The sequence below is a fragment of the Ovis aries genome, chromosome 10, assembly GCF_016772045.2.
Source record: "Ovis aries strain OAR_USU_Benz2616 breed Rambouillet chromosome 10, ARS-UI_Ramb_v3.0, whole genome shotgun sequence".
NCBI lineage: Eukaryota > Metazoa > Chordata > Mammalia > Artiodactyla > Bovidae > Ovis > Ovis aries.
Window position 1 is genome coordinate 30,028,572 of NC_056063.1, and position 20,982 is coordinate 30,049,553.

At 49.2% G+C, this 20,982-nt stretch overlaps 1 protein-coding gene across 2 annotated transcripts in view; it reads right to left on the minus strand.

Annotated features, from left to right (window-relative positions):
* Nucleotides 1-18,161, minus strand: part of B3GLCT (beta 3-glucosyltransferase) — a 112,390-nt gene extending 94,229 nt beyond the window's left edge. Inside the window, exons 1-2 of one of the 2 annotated variants that reach the window (XM_027973624.2) lie at nt 17,974-18,161; nt 3,225-3,274 (exon numbers count right to left, since the gene is read on the minus strand). In XM_027973624.2, coding sequence (XP_027829425.1) covers nt 3,225-3,274; nt 17,974-18,046 — 123 coding nt within the window. In that variant the 5' untranslated portion in view covers nt 18,047-18,161. Of the gene's footprint in view, nt 1-3,224; nt 3,275-16,778; nt 17,529-17,973 lie in introns of those variants that run through there. The other variant, XM_042254819.1, reaches the window with a different exon arrangement.
* Between the last annotated feature and the right edge of the window lie 2,821 nt (nt 18,162-20,982).

Genomic DNA, 20,982 nt, shown 5'->3' on the forward strand with positions numbered 1-20,982 from the left:
TCCAATACTTTGGCCACCTGATGCTTAGAGCTGACTCATTAGAAGAGCCCCTGATGCTGGGAAAGATTGAGGGCAGGAGAAGGGGATGACAGAGGACGAGATGGCTGGATGGCATCACCAACTCGACGGACATGAGTTTGAGCAAGCTCCGGGAGTTGGTGATGGACAGGGAAACCTGGTGTGCTACAGTCCATGGGGTCTCAAAGAGTCAGACACGACCGAGTGACTGAACTGCAACAGCAAAGGGATTAATAATTCCTACAACAAAAGCCACCTTTACCGGAAGCTGCACATAAAAAGTATCCTGAACTCAACGATTCCAGCAGCCGAGCTGGAACAGGAACTAGACTTTCTGCCAGATGCCTTGGCAGAACCAAAGAAAATCAACTGAAATTCCACAGCTTTCTGTTATTAAGCACTGCAGCTCTGACTGCCGGATGCAATAGGTAGGAAATGACTGACCATTTCAAACAGCTCAATTGGTAAACTGTAAAAATAAAATATCCAAGGATCGTCTGATTTAGGTGAACTGAAATGGAACCAAAATGGTCTTCATTAATTTCCCCTTTGAGAAAGAAAATCGGAGTAAATGAACTAATTGACAGAACATTTAAAATTCTGTCTCCAGCTTCCCTTGTGAAAAGGCTTAATTCTTCCTAAGAAGAGACACATGGTTTATTTTATTATCTCTTCTGCCGTGTGTTTCTGACACCATCAGTATCCATCAAAACGTGCTCACTGTCAAAAGTTCTCTAGGTCAACGGAACTGCTACTCAGACAGGAAAGACATCTGCTACCAGGGCACCCACCCCACAGACAGCTCCTACCCTAGCCAGAAAAACACAGATCTAAGACAACCTTCAGTACAGCTTTTATCTTTAAAGCACAAGAGATTTGAACACTTGCAATCCATATAGCACTTGCATGCTTAGTTTATAAATCCTTCATTAAAAGAAGATTAAAAAAAAAAAAAAGCCTCACAAGAATTTGCTATGAAACCTTTTAAGTAAAGAATTAAACTGGCATCTTCAGCTTGATCACAACCACCCAGCCACCCTGTGTTGGAAACTTCTTGAAAGGTTGCATGGGGCCTTTCTTGCTGTCACAGCAGGTAAACGTGTAAATAGGGATGGGCACTGCTCTCAGTGGCAGACACACAACAAAATCTTCAAAACCGCTTTGTGAGGGCAGTCCTGTTCCAGATGAGGGAACTGGGCATGGGTGTGTCCACCGGGGGCCAGGGTGGGAGAAGGACCGTGAACCACAGCAGTCTGGCTCCAGAGCCTGGCTCCACGCCTATGTCCCACAGGGCCCAGTGTCACAGGCCAGCACAGGACGGAAGGCAGGTCGAAGTCACCCCAGAGCTTGGCTGAGGCCATGCATAGCATGAGCTGGGAAGGGCACGCTCCACAGAAAGCGGGGGTGGGCCAGAATTCAGCAGAGCCAGGGACCCAGGAGCCAGGAGACGCATCTGGGCCAGAGGGCAGGCCCCGGTCGGGACGCAGGACGATGGCCACCTCAGGATTCCCGTGAGGAGCCTCCTGACGCCAACCAGGGAAGTTGAGTGGCTTGGGGAAGGCCCCCAGCTCTGACCAGGACTGGCCTGGTTCTAGGGAACCAGCGCCCTTGACTGCAGTGAGCAGTGGGGTGAGCAGGACGGCCTTCTGGGCCGCAGTGACGGCTCCCAGGTGTGCTGAGCGTGATACGCCAAAGACAACCTCAGTGAGCATGATTACTGTCAAGCGCCTTAAGTCCTATCTCAGGTTCATCCTCAGACAGACTTCAGACGACCTTGGACAAATTGATTCTCCTCCATCTCCCAGCCTTGGCATGGGCTACAGTAGACATTTCATCATTGCCTCTCCTCAGGGGATTAATGGCTTTTTGGCTCCGTAGCCAAGCACAGATGGGGTTAATGACACTTTTCAAGGACTTTGGACTTACCTTATCTCTGCTTATATTCATATATGTATTTAAGGCCAAAAATATATGTATTTCCTCTTTCGGAAAGATGAGTAAAAACCTATATTTGAAAGTATATGCTATAATTGCTAAATCTATTATACAAAATTTTAAATCCCTATTAATAACCCTTAAATTCATAATGAGCTTCATTACGGCCAAACACGTGCCAATGCACAGGGTAGCGTAATACAAAATTACAGCGTGAAAAATTCACGGAGTCTGAAAGTGTGGATTCTGACTTCACCTTTTAATAGTCACGTGACCTCGATCAACTCACTTCTCTAGGCATGTATTTTCTCTGCTCTGTATGTGAGTATCTGCTTTGCTTAGCAATAACACGACCACTGAGTAAAGCAAACCGAATTAAACGTCTGAAATGCTTTATTAACCATAAAGAATCATAAAACCATAAGGAATTATTCTCCTCAGTTCCCTTGTGTGGGAAACCCATGGTATTGTTAGAACAGATCACATTCTGCTGGTAAAAGAAACATTCTATTTAAAAACACTTTTATACTAATTGTGGGGTAAAAAAGAGAGTCAACTGAGCCTTAATTAATGCGACAAAAACAACTCATATTTTAAAAAATATTCTCTTTCTCAAATGCTAAACTGATCTAATGCAACCCCAAATGCTAAAATTTAGATCCAGTTCTTAATTGCAACCACTGATTGGAGAGGAGCAGCTCTGAGATTTGGAAAAATGCTGTTCCTTCTCATGGGTCCCCCACGTCTTCATTTCAGGTTCTGACTGTCCAAGGAGCCTGGTGGTCACCTTTGGGGTCTCTCAGCCAGTCCCCAGGATGCCCTCTCACTTAAGGTCACCTCACGGTGAGGGGCACTCAGGGACTTGTGACCCCGACACAGCACATGTTTCACAGGCTGGGAAAACTAGGTCCAAGGTTAAGTCCATGGGGTCTCAAAGAGTCAGACACGACTGGGCCACTGAACAACAACCTAAGACGTGGTAAGACCAGAAAAAATCTACAGTATCCAAGTTAAGACTTCTAAAATGTCTAGCTCCATATCCAAATACCTTTTTTCTTAAGATAAAATTTAAAACCAAGTGGATCTGCCTTAATAAAGGTGTTTTTTTTTTTTTAAGCAAGACTATCTGTGAGTTGCTGCTGTGGATTCAAAAATCAATGTTGACCAACATTTCATTAATTCTTTGAAAGATGTAATCATTATAGCTCCCATTAAAGAAAAGACAGACAAATCTCAGACCGCAAGAATAGATTTGATTTTAGAATTAGTACCTTAGACTGTTTGGCCTCTTTCTTCACATCTTCAGAAACCAAAGCAAAAGCTGGGGGGAAGGGAGAAATAAGAAACATTTGTACATTAAAATCAGCAATTAAGATTCATTCTCATATTCAACAGTTTTGCTTAAAATGGAAAAAAAAATTATACTTTAACAGAATAAAATTTTGCTCGTTTTAAAAGCAGCTGCATTGCTGCAAACTAGTACCGAAGGCCACCTTTCTCCAGACCTAAGAGCATCCACTGGTGTGAAGTCAACAGGCTCAGGTGCCCAGCGAAGGAAACATTACATCTAAAGAAAGAGGATACCATTTCTATCTGTAGCTAAAAACCACAAGACAGAGGCATACAGAGGACAACTTCCTAGAAACCTGAATTCTGGTGCCTTCCAAAGCAAAGGGGAATTGCTGAGATTCCACTGGGAAGAAGTGCAAATTCCCACTCTCACATCCCTGCCAGAGCCCGGCGGGCAGCGGAGCGAAATCTGGGGCAAGCTGTCCGCCTCCGCGGATTCGGGTCAGTGCTGTGGTGTAGAGGCTGCTCCAGGCACGTGGGGAGAGTTACCAGAACCCGGCTAAAGCCACGGTGCCAGGGGAGAGAGAGGAAGTAGAATCATTCCCCATTTAGAATGACCTTGAGTCGGAGCCCATAAATAGACAAAGATATCCCCAGAGACACATCTAGGCTCTACATTAAAATAGTAATAATAATCTGACAGTAACACGTGGAAAATAGGAAGTAAAATGATAAACCAGTCAGGATGGTTAACCAGACAAAACCATAATACCTTAAGTTTACAGTGCATTTCTCCTGAAAAGGTTAAGAGGAAAGCATTTCATAGAGTCTGCTTTCTCCAATTAGCATTCCCAAGAGAAAACAAGAAGGTAGGAAGGGATGGCCAGACAATTCCAGGGAACAACAGAGGAGTGCAAGGTGCAGGGGTGGCGGGCAGGACAGGATTCTAGGCAACGGAGAAGACCCTGCTCAGCAGCAGGAGACAGGACCACCCATCCTGATGCCTGGAATCCTCCCACCACAGCCCCAGACATCCACTGCCTCAAATCTAAAACATATTCACACTCGGAAGCAAACGACTAACGTGGTTTAATCACTTCCACTTCCAGGATGACATTTCAGAAGGCAGGTAAAATCCAGATGAACCTCTCTGTGGGCACTGAGATCCCAGGTAGCACTGTAGGAGGCTCTGGAGAGTGCAGTGCCCCACCCCCCATGGACCCCAACACCCCTTCCCCACCCTTCACTGCTTTATTCTTCTCCAGAGTGCTTACCACCACTGACACAGTCTATAGCTATTTGTCTATTGCTTGTCTTCTATGTTAGTTTAATGTAAGCTTCATGATGGCAGGAATGTGGTTTTATGTACTGTTTTCCCCCTACAACAGGGGCAGCACACAGAAGAAAGTCAATAAATATTTATCGAATAAGTGAACAAATGAATGAAAGTCTTCCCAAACCACCATTTAAGGGCTGTCTCTTTACACTGACATCGCCAACCCTGGAGAACAAAGGCGTTTAGTGCCCCCACTGAATTCATGGTCACTAAGATCGATGCTTAATTCACTTTTTACACACACACACCCCCCAAGACAAATGCAAAGCCCAAATCATTCACAAAGTTCTAAGAAGGGAGGAGAGATTTAACATCAAACACCATTTACATTCTGCTTCTGGGTATTTAATATTTTGGTTTTGTTTTACTTATCTCTAAACTAGCAAACATATTTAAAACCCTCAAGAAGATCCCAAAAATGGATTAATAAACATCTTGCAAGGAGGCTGCAACACGTCAACACCCCTCAGCATCACAGAATTCTAGAAAACGAAACAGTGTGTCAACCTACGGGATATAAAAACTGTGGTCCATCTAACACAGGACTCTTGAGTCTCAAAAATCCATCTCCCCAAACCCTGTGCACGTCATGCTAAGTTGCTTCAGTTATGTCCAGCTGTAGCCCATCAGCCTCGTCTGTCCATGGCACTTCCCAGGCAAGAATCCTGGAGTGGGTTGACATGCCCTCCTCCACGGAATCTTCCCGACTCTCCTGTGGCTCCTGCTTTGCAGAGGGATTCCTATCATGGAGCCACCAGGGGAAGCCCTCCCCCAACCTCATGGATGCCTAATTCTAAGCATAGACAGTCAAAGCTCTCTGGACTAGAATTTCCTTTTATCAAGAAAAAATAACCTTCCCAGTGTAACAAATTCAGTGACTCCTCAGCTAATAAGCAGGGTTAGTCTTAACCTCATTTTTCTTCCTAGGCCACGTGGCCTTGTGAAAAAGAACAGTGTGTCAACACAAAAGCCCTTACCCTTCGAAACAGACTCTGTACTGAATAAAAAGTGTCTTTAGTACGAATTGGTTCTAAATACTACTAACACATCACCTTTCATAAACAAGCAGCTAATGCTAGCTGACAGTGTTACTGTTTAAAGTAAGAATTACCTTCAGGAAAGATGCTCCCCATAAATCAAGTGAATTCCACAAATCCTCCTTGTCTTTATGGAATAAAAACACCATACTCTTATTTAGACAAGGATTAACTGAGGGAAGGGTAAACTAGATTTTAATTCTCTGCAAAAAATATACCAGCTGCCCAGGTGACTTAGTGGTGAAGAATCCACCTGCCAATTCAGGAGATGTAGTTCATTCCCTGGGTCGGGAAGATCCCCTGTAGGAGGGCATAGCAACCCACTCCAGTATTCTTGCCTGGAGAATCTCATGGACAGAGGAGCCTGGTGGTCTACAGTCTATGGAGTCCCAAAAAATTGGAGATGACTCAGCCACTAAATGACAACAAAAAGTTAAAATATCCTTTAAAAACAAGTAACAAACAAAACTTATTTCTCCCCATCACTCTGTGAAATTAAAAACTCCTTCTTCCCATGACAGAAATAAATTATATAATATTTAAAGCAATAACATAAGAAATGCAGTTACTTGCACGCATAAGAGCAAATCAGAACATGGAAAGATAATCCCCATTAGATGAATATTAAGAAAAACACTAGCTGGTTTTATCTTTGCATAATCTAAATAAAGAAATCATCAAGGAACCAAATGCATTTCGAAGGCACAGGATATGCTATCTCATTAACAAATCCAAATATAAAATGATGAATCACTGACAGAATTCCTACCAGCTTCCCTGTTGTCTCAGATGGTAAAGAATGTGCCTGCAATGCAGGAGACCTGGGTTCAATCCCTAGTCCAGGAAGATCTCCTGGGAAGGGAATGGCAACCCACTCCAGTATTCTTGCCTGGGAAATCCCATGGACAAAGGAATCCACGGGTCACAAAGAGTCGGACACAACTCTGCGACTAACACCTTACCAGCAGAATCCCAGCTTTTGCAGTTTGTGGAAATGAAGGAGAAACGGTGCTGACAGAGGAGGAAAGTGAGAAAAATTAGCGAGTGAGGTCAGAAATTATCTGTTACCTTCGACAACCACAACAAGAATACAGAGTGGGACTCTCCCACAGCAGGAGGGAGGCAGAGACCTCAGCAAGGAGGGGTAGCTTCCAGGGGCTCAGTGTTTGCTGTTTGGCTTCATACTAATTTCCAGATTCAGTGGGGGGAAAAATATTCTTGAAAGCTTGGCCTTAATGCACACTTCGAGAAATATTCTAAAATGTAAATCATGCTCTTCTATGCCAAGCGGCTGTTTAAAAAGTAATTTTCCCTTTTCTATCTTCAACATGCATTCCTGTAACAGCTACAGGGAACTATATTTAAAGTGCAAATCAGGGCAGGCAATAGAAATAAGACCTTTCTCGTGATAACTTTAGATAATTCAAGCCAACGAATGTGTTTGAGCACACCTACCCCGAGAGATACATCAAATTTTACAGCGATCCCAGGCCTGAGATTTATAGGCTAGCCTCGGCCCTGTGAGTGTAAGAAACGGGAGAGGAATTAATTCCGATGCATTTAAGCAACACTAATCAACTGTCTTCCATCCATCCCCCCAGGGGAGGGAGGAAGCAGGACCAGCCCAGGCAAGAAAAGACCCCTGAGCCTCCTGTCTCTGCTTTGTTCCCTTAGCCAACTCACCCTCCCAAACTGCCCCTGTAACCTTTATCACAGAAATCAAATTAAGTACCAAACATGGAAAGCAAGAAGCTAAGTGGCCCCCTCAGAGGAGAGCTGCCAGGATGGGAGAGCTGTGGGATGGGCAGAAAGGGTTTAGTGAAGGTTCAGCAGGACTAAAGGCTCAGGAGGTGTCGGTGGAGGAAATAAACGAGCACCACGGGACCAGGCGGTCCTGGGCCCCCACCCCAGCCGTCTGGGACAGAGCCCAGCCCTGGAAGCCTTGGCTGGCACCCCCAGGCTCAGGGCTCCCCCTGGTCCGTTCTCTGCTGTGACCTACTTCACATAACAGGTTTCAGTGGCAAACCCGGCTCCCTAGGGCTTCCAGGTTTAATTCCAGCTCCTCCAAAGGGGCCTGGACTCCAGGATGCAAGGCCTGCAGCCAATTTAACTGGTCCCACACCCTGCTTTGAAGATAATCCCTGGCAGCAGAGGGAACAGAAACAAAGGCGTCTGCCCAAGCACCTGCATTCCTCACGCTCCTCTCACAGAGCCACTGTCTCCAGGGTTGCAGACGTGGGGGCGGGGGGCACCCTGCATGGGGCTCCCGTGACTCTGCGGGGCCGAGGCCAGAAGGGCAGAATCAAGGCAGCTGAAGAGCCCATGGGTGAGCCCACGCAACACACCACACGGGCTCAGAATGGGGCCTGCCTGGCACGTGCTGGGGGCTCTGGGTGTGAGCAGCCACTGTCAGTATCATTATTAATGTATGCTTTCGCGTGTTCAACAGAAAGTCAAAGAGGGGCTGCCTGAGTTAAAGCACCAGGCTTTATGCTAGGAGCTGGGTGACGATGACGAAGCAGCGGCTCCCCAAGGAGGTCTAACCCCACAGACAAGTCCTGTGTCAACAGCCAAGGGCCGACGGGCGCCCTCTGACGGCACCGCCGCCCAGGGAGTCCCTGAGAAGGAGGGAGGGCAAAGCACCAAGCAGGGCAGCAAGTTCAACGCCAGGCAGCAGAGACTCCAAGCACAAGAGGAGGAGGCCCAGAAACAGGCTTCTGCACACAAAGCACGTCCAACAGTCCAGCATGCCGAGCATGGGCACCTGGGGGGCGGGGAGGAGTGAGCTGGGCAGGGACACCTTGGCGGGGCACAGGGTGGGGGTGTTGTGTGACTGGGGCCAGGGGTGAGGCTGGAATGGCAGGGCCACATCCTGAAAGGGGTCAGTCCGGTTTTACTCTGAGTGCCACTGAAAGCTTTCTGAGGCTTTTAGGAAGGGGGATGCCATGCTGAAAGGTGTGCCTGAGACCAGTTTCCAGAGGCAGCGTGTGGGGTGGGCTGTGGAGAGACAAACAACACGCCACCAGCCAGGAGGGTGATGGAGCCAGACACCAAGAGCTAAGGGACCTAATGAAGGTGAGGTGACTCCTGGGCACAGCAGGTGGGGAGCCAGAGTCACGCTGAGGTGTTAAAGCAGCAGCATCTCCAGCTTTGGAGATGGACCCCACGAGTGGGTGAGGGCAGGGAAGGGCCAACGGGGAGACGAGCGTAGGTGACTCCAGGTTTCGGATCCGAGCGACGGGGTAAGCCTGGGGCTCCATTCAGATGCTACAGGATAAAGGACGGTGAGCAGACTGTGGGAAAACTCAACGTGGTTCCCAGTTTCCCGAGCTGCTGCAGGGGATTCAGGTGGAAACACCCTCATCGCGGCCTGGTCCCCAGTGCAGCTCAGCGCAGAGGCACGAGAGGAGTTTCCACACTCAGTGTCTCCGCGGCATGGTGGAACCAGAGCCACAAAGCTGGATGCTCAAGACGGAAGCAGGGGAACCCCAACATCTCAGGGACTAAACTGCCAAGGAGACAGAAAGGCGTGGCCAGGCAGAGAGAAGGCAGGCGTGTGAGATGTTTTCTGAGCCCTCTCCTTAAGAGCACCTGAGAAGGATGGATGTAAGAGCTAGAGACCTTTGCTCAGGGACCAAATATAAACAGCAAACTCTCGGGAAAAGAGATCACCTGCTCTGGGGACCACACCAGCACCATTCCACCACCATGGCAGGTAGAGAACATTCAGGGTCGGGAACCTCTTCACTGTGTTCCTTGGGATTCCCAACCTTTTCAAAGGATGCAGCCAGTTGGGAGAAGTCAGGAGAGGCGAGGCTTCCCCATGGCAGGGAGCACACAGACCCCGCTTTCTTTCTGCCTGAGCCCCCGGCTGCCCACACTGGATCTCACTCCATCTGAAACACGTCCCCTGTTTCCTCACAGAAATCAGCGGGAAATGGAGTCTGGAACACAGACTTTCCCTCACTCAGCAGCAACATTTGCCAGGACCAATATACTCTACATGCCAGAGGGTTAGCATATGTACAGGAAGGACAATAAACGGAGGGGTGAGGGGAGAGAAAAAGGAAAGAATTATATATTTTAGGAAAGAAAAGATCTTTTGCTTCTTTGATTCATATCTCATTTAAACAGATGATATGAAAACCCATATGCCACTCAGGATCTGAAAAGAAGCAAACTCCAACTCAGAGTTTGGTGACAAAGTCATAAGCAGGGTCCACAGGCGGAGTCGTGGGTTGGGGCAGAAGAACCCTGCACACACACCCCACCCCCGAGAACACCCGGAAGGGGTCCAGGAGAGCAACATGCAAACACAGGAGGTCAGAGCTCCGTCCCACTCCCTTAACGCTGCTGGAGAATATTCGGCAGTCAACCGTCAGGCTCGTTTTATGCCTGACTTCTAGTATCTTAGTTCTAAAAAATAAAATGTGGGTCCCAGGGCTTCCTGGTGGCTCAGTGGCAAAGAATCCGCCGGCCGGTGCAGGAGACACAGGTTCAATCCCTGATCCGGGAAGATCCCACCTGCCGCAGAGCAGCTAAGCCCAAGGGCCACAAATACTGAGCCTGTGCTCTGAAGCCGGGGAGGGGTCACAAGAGAAGCCACCGCAATGAGAAGCCTGTGCACAGCAACAAGGAGGAGCCCCCAACTAGAGAAAAGCCTGTGTGGCAACGAAGACCCAGCACAGCCACACAAAACAAACGGGTCCCCAAAAGCACACCTGTCAGTGCCGCTGAATCCATGGCGCCCACAGTCTGAGACGTTCCAGGAACTCATCTAAAAAAACCTTTGATCCAACAGCCCACTGCTCTGGGTTTTGAGACTCACACTCCAGGTACTAGAGTCCCTCCAGTAGCATCTATAAATCTGCCAAACAATACTGGAACCAGAGGAAGACTTCTGAGTTCCAATTCTAGGGTTTCTCATCCCCTTCCCAAGAAGGCAGAGCCCCTGAATGCCGAGTATCAGGCCTCACCTCCACACTCTGCTTTCCCCATAACAGCTCCTTACTCCACCTTATGACAAAGCAACCAGCAATCACCTTTACATTCTACAGACGTGCAGTCACAGTCCCAGTTCAGATCTGGGCCAGGATGGTCCCAACAGGGTTCTGCAATGTGCCAGCAGACACAACTCACCTGGCGCCTTGTTAAAGACACAGATCCCCGGGGCCTTATCTTGGCTCTCCTGAATCAGAAAAGGCTGGAGCTGGAACCCAGAAATCTGCATTTTAACAAAGGAGACTCTTTAACACCCTGAAGTGTTCCCATGCGTGCTGAAGTCCGACACCCACTCAAAGGAACAGAACGCGTTTTTTTTTTTTTTCCTTCCCCCAGCTGAGTTTGGCCATTTATCTTCCTTTGCTCCCTTCATCTCATAAATGACAAACAAGCTCCCGCCTATCCACCCTCGAGGATCTGGAGAAGATAAATTCAGTGTGATGTGTAAAGAGCCTTGAGCTTCTTATGGGAAGCAATGATGTAAACTAAAACATATCACCTTGTAAGATCATAAAATATTCCTTTAGGAGTGACAGTAAGTTGTATCCCTAGGAGAGACTGGCACTGCTGTAGCTGAGATGCATTCAAATCGTATTTGATGATACTTTAACTCATTCGTTTTGGTTAAACTTGCTGCTCTACATCAGATCAGCTTTACAGATAAGGCCTGTTTGCTTCTCCAATTTCAGTACACAGACATTTTTAGTATTAATAAATGTTTAAGTAAGTTTATGTTGTCAATCAAGGCTCTCTTCTTTTAAAAAAAAAAGAAAGAAAGAAAGAAAGAAATGAACTCAGATTTCCCCTTAAATCTCTCTCATGCAGATCTCTCCTCTGAGGTCCAGACCCTCAGTGGATCTCACTGCTACTGGACATGGTACCCGAGCATCTTACAGGCACCCCAAATTCAACCTGTCCAAACAGAACTCCTCATCTTCGCCTCCCCCTAAAATTAAAAGCAAACTTTAGAAAACCGTCTGGATACTTCATGCCACCGAACTGTACACATAAAAATGGTTCAAATGATTCATTTTTTGCTATATATATATTTAACTACAATAAAACAATTTTTTCCTTTGACCACATCTGGTCCTTCTCCATCAGCTCCTGTATCAGTAAACAGCTCTGCTCTCCACCTACACTCAGAGCAGGAGCCTGTGACTCATCCTTGGCCCTCCTCTCTGCCCACTGGACCAGTCAACCACCAAGCCTCTGACTCTTAATCAGCTCTGGCCAGGTTGACTCTGGCAGCCTCCTCACTCATTCCCCACGTCCACACCGGCCCCCGGCCATCCCTGTTCGACAGAACCACCAGCCTGAGCTTCTTAACACGTTAAGTCAAATCACATCACTCCCTATGATGGCCCTGCAACAGCTCCCCACTGCTCTAAGGACCAAGTCCAAAATCCCCACGCTGGTCTGCGAGGCCCCCGTGGGCCTTCCAGCCCCCTCCCCTGTCCAGTCTCGTCCTTTCTCCACCAGCTGCCACCAGCCAGAGCCTTGTCCTGGCCCCCTCCATCCTCCCCATGGTAGCTGAGCTCTGCTTCCCCTTCAGGTCTGAGCTCCACAGCCCTGTCTTGAGAAACGTCAGGGCTTCTCAGCCTGGAGTTACTGCGGGTTTGGACCGGAAAGCTGATTCTTTGGGGGGGGAGGGGATGCCCCATGGCACTCTGGGTTGCTCAGCAGCACCCCTGCCAAACGACCCCCTGTGACAGTCCTGAAATCTCTCTGTATGGACAAGGATTCCCTGGGGGGGGGCAAAGTGACCGCCCCCACCCCCACTCCCCATTGAGAACCTCAGCTCCAGATTTCCAGTAAAGCCTCATCAGTTCCTGGTGGCTCAGCAGTAAAGAATTCGCCTGCAATGCAGGAGACACAAGAGGGTTTGATCCCTGGGTGGGCAAGATCCCCTGGAGGAGGGCATGGCAACCCACTCCAATATTCGTGCCTGGAGAATCCCATGGACAGAGGAACCTGGAGGGCTACAATCCATGGGGTCGCAAAGAGTCGGACACGACTGAGCGACGGAACAATGTCCCTGAAACACCTGTCACAGCACCCTGGACAACTCCACAGCACTGGGCAGACCGCAGTCCTGCCCTTGGTGGCTCCTGTTCAATGTCACCTTCCCTTCTGAGACTACAAGCTCCATGAGAGTAGAGACAGGCTAGATCGGGTTCTTCCTGCAACAACCCCAGCGTCTGGCGCATACTAGATGCTCAACACCTTCTGAACAGATGAAGAAACTCTGAGTCCAGTTTTTCCCTTTGATACTATGTAAAACTTACTAACATGTTCTGGTAGTTCAAATCAGCACTTACCTGGTTCCTTTGGAAGCAGCTTAGTGATCAGACCTCTAAGACGTGGCCTTAAGCGAGACTCTCAATCAATAAGAGATCTAATGAATCCCTGACGCCAACTGCGACTTCTCCTTTATACTGGGAAAGGTGTGTGTGTGCGCTCAGCCCCTCAGTCATGTCCAACTCTGTGCGACTCTATGGACTGTAGTCCCCCACCAGGCTCCTCCATCCATGGGATTCTCCAGGCAAGAATACTGGAGTGGGTTGCCATTTCCTTCTCCAGGGGATCTTCCCAACCCAGGGATCAAACCCAGGTCTCCTGCACTGGCAGGCAGGTTCTTTACCATCTGGGCCACCAGGGAAGCCCTTGGTACTGCCTCAAGGAGCTAAAAAATCTGTAACATCTGCAAACTATTATAAATAATGTTTCTAAAGAAAAGCAAAAAAAGCTGACCCTTAATGGTCCAAATGAGGTCAGTAATTACAACTTGAGTACCAGGCCCACAGTGTTTCCCTCAGAAGAACTGAGCACAAGGGTCAGGACATCTCCCCTCCTCCACCCCCATTTGACACAGCTGCTCTTCCTCCCTCTGCTTCCACCCCCTCATCCCAAGAGCCTGACTACTGGCTACAGGCAAACTCCTGGGTCAAGCTGGTGACCACGGGGGCCACACCAGCCTGGCGTCCAACAACAAAAAGAATCCACCCAGACAGTTAAAATCTGTGCCGGTATTATCCGAGTACTGCTGAAGAAATAAGAGAAGGGCTTAAAAATCCAAAACAGAAGAACACAAAGCAACCTGGAGCCAGGTGTGACTCTTGGGGTCCTAACGTGTCTGATTCGCTGCCATGAAAAGAATCCAAGCAAGACCTGGCTCAGCGTGGAAAATCATCCCTAACTTTGGCAGGTACTAAGAAATATAACCCTGACTCAGTAGAAACAGGGATAAGAAAGATAAATGTTACTATTTATTATCATTGGTTCAAATAAGCTTCTTCACAGATATATCAATTACAATTAGGTTTGGCTGCATGTAGGTAAAAAAAAAAAACAAACCAACAACTGAGGTTTAAACAAGACAGATTGTTATCTCACGCAATACATGTGTGGAAATAGGCAAGGGTGGGCTGGCACAGTGCTTCAATCTACCTGTTCCCAGGTGGTACCATCCTTTCTGCTCCACCCTTGTAACTACTGGCTTCTGCTTTCAAGGTCACCTCATGGTCACAGGAAGGCCACTGTAGCTCCAGTCATCAGATTCACATAACAGGCAACAAGGAGGAGGAAACGGAAGAAGGCCTGCACCACGGCTGGGTCAGTCACTTTTAATAAACTTTACCAAGAGACACACTCAGAACTCCCTGCAGACAGCTCACTGGCTACCCGTTTGCAAGGGCCACTGGAAATGTCGTTCCACCGGACACGCTGCTGCCACCACCACTCCTCCACCCTTCCCCTCACCCCCTGTATTATCAGTCTGCTCAGTTCAGGGGCTCGGCAACCCCATGGACTGCAGCTCGCCAGGCCTCCCTGTCCATCACCAACTCCTGGAGCTTGCTCAAACTCATGTCCATCGAGTCAGTGATGCCATCCAACCATCTCATCCTCTGTCATCCCCTTCTCCTCCCGCCTTCAATCTTTCCCAGCATCAGGGTCTTTTCCAATGAGTCCTTCTCATCAAGTGGCCAAAGTACCGGAGTTTCAGCTTCAGCGTCAGTCCTTCCAATGAATATTCACAACTGATTTCCTTTAGAATTGACTGGTTTGATCTCCTTGGAGTCTAAGGATCTCTCAAGAGTCTTCTCCAACATCACAGTTCAAAGGCATCAATTATTCGGCACTCAACTTTCTTTATGGTCCAACTCTCACATCCACATATGACTACTGGAAAAACCGTAGCTTTGACTAGATGGCCCTTTGTTGACAAGGGCGCTAGGGCTGCCATAATAAAAACTATGGGCGGCGGGTGGGGGGCGGGGGTGGGCAGGGGGCTTAAACAACAGAAACTTATTTCTTCCACTTCTGGTGGCCAGAAGTCCAAGACCATGGAGACAGCAGGGTTGGTTTCTGCTGAGACTTCTGTACTTGGCTTGAAGCTGGATGAGCTCTCCCCATGTCCTCACACAGCCGTTTCTCTGTGAGCATTTCTGGAGTCTCTACCTCTTTACTCAGAGTCCTGCTAGATTAGCCCTACCTTTATGACCTCCTTCAACCTTGTTGTTTAGTCACTAAGTCCTGTCCCACTTTTTTTGTGAACCCACAGACTGTAACACACCAGGCTCCTCTGTCCATGGGATTCTCCAAGGAAAAATACTGGAGTGGGCTGCCATTCCCTTCTCCAGGGGAATCTTCCCGACCCAGGAAGAAACCCAGATCTCCTGCCTAGGAAGGCAGATTCTTTACAACAGAGCCACTTTAATCATCTCCTTAAAGGCACATCTCCAAATACAGTCGTATCGAGGATCAATGCTTCAATATATGTATTTGAAGGACAAAACTCAGTCCATAACACTGCTGATTATCTAAGACAGTGATCACCAACCTGTTTGGCACCAGGGACCGGTTTTGTAGAGGACAATTTTTCCCTGGTGGGGGGTTGGGGGGGACGGTTTTAGCTTCACCAGGTATTTATCTCCTGCTGCGCAGCCTAGCACCAGTCCCTGGGGACCCCTAAGAAGTTAAAAAACTAAGGGTTTGGAGGGTAACGGATAGACTCTGCCACAAGAAAACCAGTTGACACCGTAAGAGATGGCAAAGTTCTAGCATTTTATCGAGTCTATGCCTTCCATTTTATAGGAAAAAAACTGAGAGTCAAAGCAAGGAGAAGCCACATAGTGGCTGACCCAGAAGCGTGAATAAATCTGAGTCTAGTCTTGGCTCTGGACTTTAGAACTGAAGTTGCAGTGACTTTTGTCTGTATAACCATCTGGGTTTAAAATAAATGTTCTTGTCGACTTCTCTGAAAGCTTAAGTGAGTACACTACGCTTGGGAGAGAACTAAAGTACACACAGTCAGGTCCCCTGATCAGGGAATATTTCAGGTATTTTTACACTGTCTGAATTGTTGACATGCCTTGGAACTCCTATCATGTCTTCCATTTCAACAAGAGTCCAAGAACCCTGATTTCAAGACACACGAAGGCTGGGTACCACACCTTTCTAATTCTCCGTGTCCTTCCACAACATCAAAGCAGAACGTAGTAAAAAGAACTCATGATTTACTTCAGATTTGGAAGAACACAGCTTCCTGTCTATACCAACCCATGAAATCCCCTTCACAAAACCAAATGTTTCACAGGGACCTTTTAATAGGTTTTATGTCTTATATATTGTGCTTATCTGACAACTTCACAAGGCTAAAACACATCTTTTAAGAACATGTGGACATTTCAGTTCATTCTGAATGTCCGGTGATATATTATCAAGTGCTGACATTCCCTTTCCTGCAGTGAAAAACAGATCCACAGAGCAACACAAGTGTGCACTTCAGCCCCTATAGTGAATATATTACACACAAATATTGCATTCCCAGTAGAGCAGTTACAAAGTGCAGAGCTATAAATAGAACGCCAATTTCAGCTCCCACCCACCCCATTTGGTGAGGTGCAAAACGTCCAGGCACCAGGCCAACTGATGCAGCCGGGAGTCTCATAGTCCCTCCAACCTCCCCTCCTCTCCGGGCGCCCCCCACCCCAGCAATGCACTCCTGCTAAAGCAGATCCCCGCCAAATTCAGCAGCGCCCCCACCGTCAATTACAGCCTTCGCTGCCCAAGGTGCCCAAATATTTTTAATTACATTGTTACTTAATCAGGCGTGTGAACAATTACCAATTAATTTCACTGGCTTTTCCCACACTTACTGAACTGCTATAGACAGGCCAGGGGTACACAGTCAAGGTCCTTATTCCGAGAGTTTTAAGTCCAAGTAGAAACGGCTGCCAAGGTTCCGGTGGGCTACCGAAACACCAGTGCACAATGACGCTACGTCTTTTCCGAAATCGCACCATTCTGCCATTTCTAAAAATCTGAAATCACTGCCTCTTAGGCTGGAAACAAAAAGTCTGTGATGACAACAACCCCAAGAACGCTAAAAGGAATATTCTTCCTCCAAGGTTTCAAACTTGAACACACCTCAACCATGAAAGTCAATTGCAATGATTTTTTTTTAACTTTTATCACATTATTTTATGGGGGTGGGGGGGGCATGCTCTTGCGAGGAACACGGAAGAAAAAAAGGGAAGGGGCATCACAGTAGCATCAGACAAGCACCGTTTGCAGAGTTCTCTAATTCTTCCCCAGGAAGATGCAGGGTTCGGAAGACTCCCTACAGCCTCCCCCGCGCCCCAACCGACACCCAGAGGCCCAGCCGGGCACCCGGTCCTCCCTTCCCGGTCAAGGATCCGGTAGAAGGGGCTGGGGCCGGGTGGACATCCCAGCCTAGGGGGCCCGGGCAGGTCGGCGATAACCCCACAGGGAGCCCGAGCGAGGTGGGGGTGCACCGCTGGGCGACCGCGCGGGCGATGCGGGCCAGAGCGCGCGGGAGCCCGGGCCGCGGACCCGGCCCGCCCGCCTCCAGCCTCCGCCGCCAGCGCCGGGCGCGGAGGGCCGCCGGGACGCGGGCGGAAGGCAGGGGGGCGGGCCCGCGGCCGCCGCTTCCTTCGCTCCAAAGTTTCTCGCAGTTGCACATTCACTCCGCGCTTCCTGTGGGGGTGGGCGCCGCGCCCTCGCGGCCCGGCCGGCCGCCCGCTCCCGGCGGAAGGAAGCGCGGAGACGCGAGTCGAACCGGAGCGGCGGCGGGACCCCAGCGAGTCGAAAGAGGCCAGCCAGGCGCACCCCGGGGTTCCGGGGTCCCGGGGAGCCGGGGCCGGCCGGGACGCCGGGAGGGGGCGCTGCCGCCGCGGGCGCGGCGGGGACGGGACGGCGGGGCGCGGGCGCCCGCGGGGAAAGGCAGGGCTGGGCCGCCCGGCGTCTCCCCGGCGCGGAAGCGGGGCGCGGGCGGCTGCACCCGGGGAGCCCATGCCTCTCCAGTGCGCGCCCGGGCCGCCCGCTACTTACCCAGGGAGCAGGTGAGCAGCGAGAGCAGTGCCGGCAGCGCCAGGCGGCGGCCGCGGCGGGCGGGCGGCAGCATCCCGGCGGCGGGGCTGCGCTCCCTATACGGGCGCGGGGACTGGAGACGCGCGGGGAGCGGAGCTGCACCGCTGCCGCCGCCGCCGCCCCTGCCGCCGCGGCTGACCCGTCTCCGCGGCTCCCCTCCTCCCTTCCCCGGCCCCGCGCCGACTCCGGACGCGCCCTCTGGCGGCCGGTAGCGGGAACGCCCTCGTGCGCGCTTCCCGCGCCCGCCCGGCTCGTGGCTGTGGCCTGGAGGTCCCCCGGGGCCGGGCTGCCGGTAAAGGTGTCCGCCCCTCTGCGGGGACAGCCGCCTCCTTAAGGCGTCTGACCTCTGTTCCCTGCGGTCTCCACGTCCCCTTTTCCTTTCTCTCATTTAACCTGGGCCTCATCCTCTGCCTTCGTGCGCTCCTGCCTTGTTCCATCACCTCCCTTTCCTCGATTGCCAGCAGTAGATCAGTGTCCCTTCTTATCCCCAAAGTGAAGCTAAAAAGGGGATGGGCAGGAGAGGAAGGGGAATCGTTTTTCTTCCCTGCTAATGTACCACCTGTTATTAAAAAAAAAAAAAGGAATCAATAATTCAGCTCAATATTGTTGGCACCAACAGTTCTACTTTGATGAAGGTGTTTTTAATCAGCTCAACTAATTTACTTCATATCTCTTTTGAAAGGGAATGTTGCCAATAGCTTAGGCCTGGAATTTGGCTTTTAATTGAAGTTTGTGTAAATATAATTTTAAGTGTTCACCATAATGGAAGAGGAAGGGTCTAATTTTATTCAAAAGTCTGATTTTAAAAATAAATTACATTGGAATGCAGAAAAGTGGAGGGACCATGGAAACTTCCTCGGGAAGGTCCCCTAGGTGAGTGGCCCTCCCCAGCAGGGAAGATGGTGGCGGAAAAGGAAGCAATGACAGAGGAACTGCAGCCCCCTCTGAGGGTCCTGCACCACACCACACACACGCACACAGGCCTCCCCCGGAAACTTCAACCCACTGCTGCCTCCCAGGAAGGAGGCAGGACCTAGTGCCCGTGCTCACCTGCCTGTAGCCTCCTGAAGGTCACGCCCATGTTTTCATTCCCATTTCCTCATATTTTTTGGATGCCTACTCTGCCTGTCACTGCACCAAGCACCCTCTGAACACCAGTATCTTCCACGTGGACATACAGCATCCACCCACTTGCTGAACATCAAGTGAAGACCATTGCCAGGCCCTAGGGATGCCAGTGAGATGTGGGCGAGACAGAGAAGCAGGTGCTGAATGTTTGCTATCTTTAGACCAATAAAGGTGAATGCCCTCTGGGAGGTCTGACCTTGAGTGCCTGGGACCAGTACAGTCATCTGCCCTTACAACAGCTGCTGCTGCTGCTGCTGCTGCTGCTGCTAAGTCGCTTCATACAATTATTTTAAAAAGATGTCTGGAGGCAATGGTGTTTGGGTTTTTTTTTCCTCTTTGATTTACATTGAAGTCTTAAAACTGGGGATTGATTTTGTGTGAATGCAAATAGTGCCATTTGGTTCCATTCAGCCAAGGTTTGTGGCCCCTGTCAACACCATTTTTCTGGGAGGGAAAAGAAATGTAAGACTCCTTCCTTCCATTTTTTAGTGAAACTTTGCAAATTTATGACTGACTGCATCGATCCCTTCTATCCTTCTTTAAAATTCACCTGCCTGGTTTAGGGTTCTAGAAGTTTTCCAATTTCCAAAGCTGTTCAGCTTTCTTCCAAGAAAAACTTTCTCGCATATATTAGATATTAAATATTAAAACAAGAGACTTCCCTGGTAGTCCAGTGGCTAAGACTCTGTCTTCGGTCCAACGCTTAAGTTCAGTCCCTGCTCAGAGAACTAGATCCCACATTCTGCAACTAAGAGTTCACCACAACTAAAGATCCACACGATGCAACTAAGATCCAGTACAACCAAATACATAAATAAAAATCCACTCAAACCAAAACAAACAAAACATTAAAGTGTTTAAACAAACAGAAACCTAGAAATTAAGCAGCTTACTTACTATGTGTTCACATATCTACTCCATGTTTGATAACAAGCAACTCTAGGTGCTTAATATTCTCATCCATGTGTAGTAAAGGTGTGGGAAACAGCCCTAAATACAGCCGAGAGCACCAAGTCGTAAACTTGCCCTGGCATGCTTCCTTGCCATGGTGGACACAGACAAATGGCACATCACAGAGCTCCATCACTAGAGGGTTACTCTTCACTTACCCTAGTCACATGACCAATGGATTTGCTCGGCACGCTCCCTCCCCACCCGATCACAGGTTGAGAGTTGCCTAGAACAAGAAGTGCCCGTGGGGACACCAGTGTTCACAGTGACACACCATCTGCCTCCATGCCTCTTTTGCCACCTGAACCGCCCACCATTAAGGGGAGACCTTTCAACAGAAAAAAAATTCATCTCATTCACTGTAATGCCATGAAAGTGAGCAGGTCACAACTCTCTTCCTGGGGCTCACTCACCTGAATTTCAGGTGCCACCTCCACACACGCCCCTGAAGGCATGCCCTTGCTCTGTGCAGGGCAGAAAACCAGGGAGTCACCTCTTTTTTTTGGGGGGGGGCGGCTATCGTATTGAAGAAGGAATTCACAGGGCCTGGACTCCATCTTAGGCCTGTTCATGCTGATCATGCTCGGCCACCTTTCCAATGGACTCTGAGCTCTGTGTTTAGTGCCTATGAAAACAACAACAGAAGGGTAAGACCCCCTCCAGACAGGGGAACCTTGAAGATCGTATCTAGGTTACTCATCACCTAAGAGAAACCATACACTAATCACCCCTTCCTCCAGACAGGCCATAAATTTTTCTGTGTCTATCGGAGTGGAACCTCGGGTTTATCGATTATTGGCTAATGTTTGACTGTTGACCACATGAGCACATAGCACGTGAATGATGGGGTTATTGGGATGGTATTTTCCTTGGATTATGTAAATCTCAAGG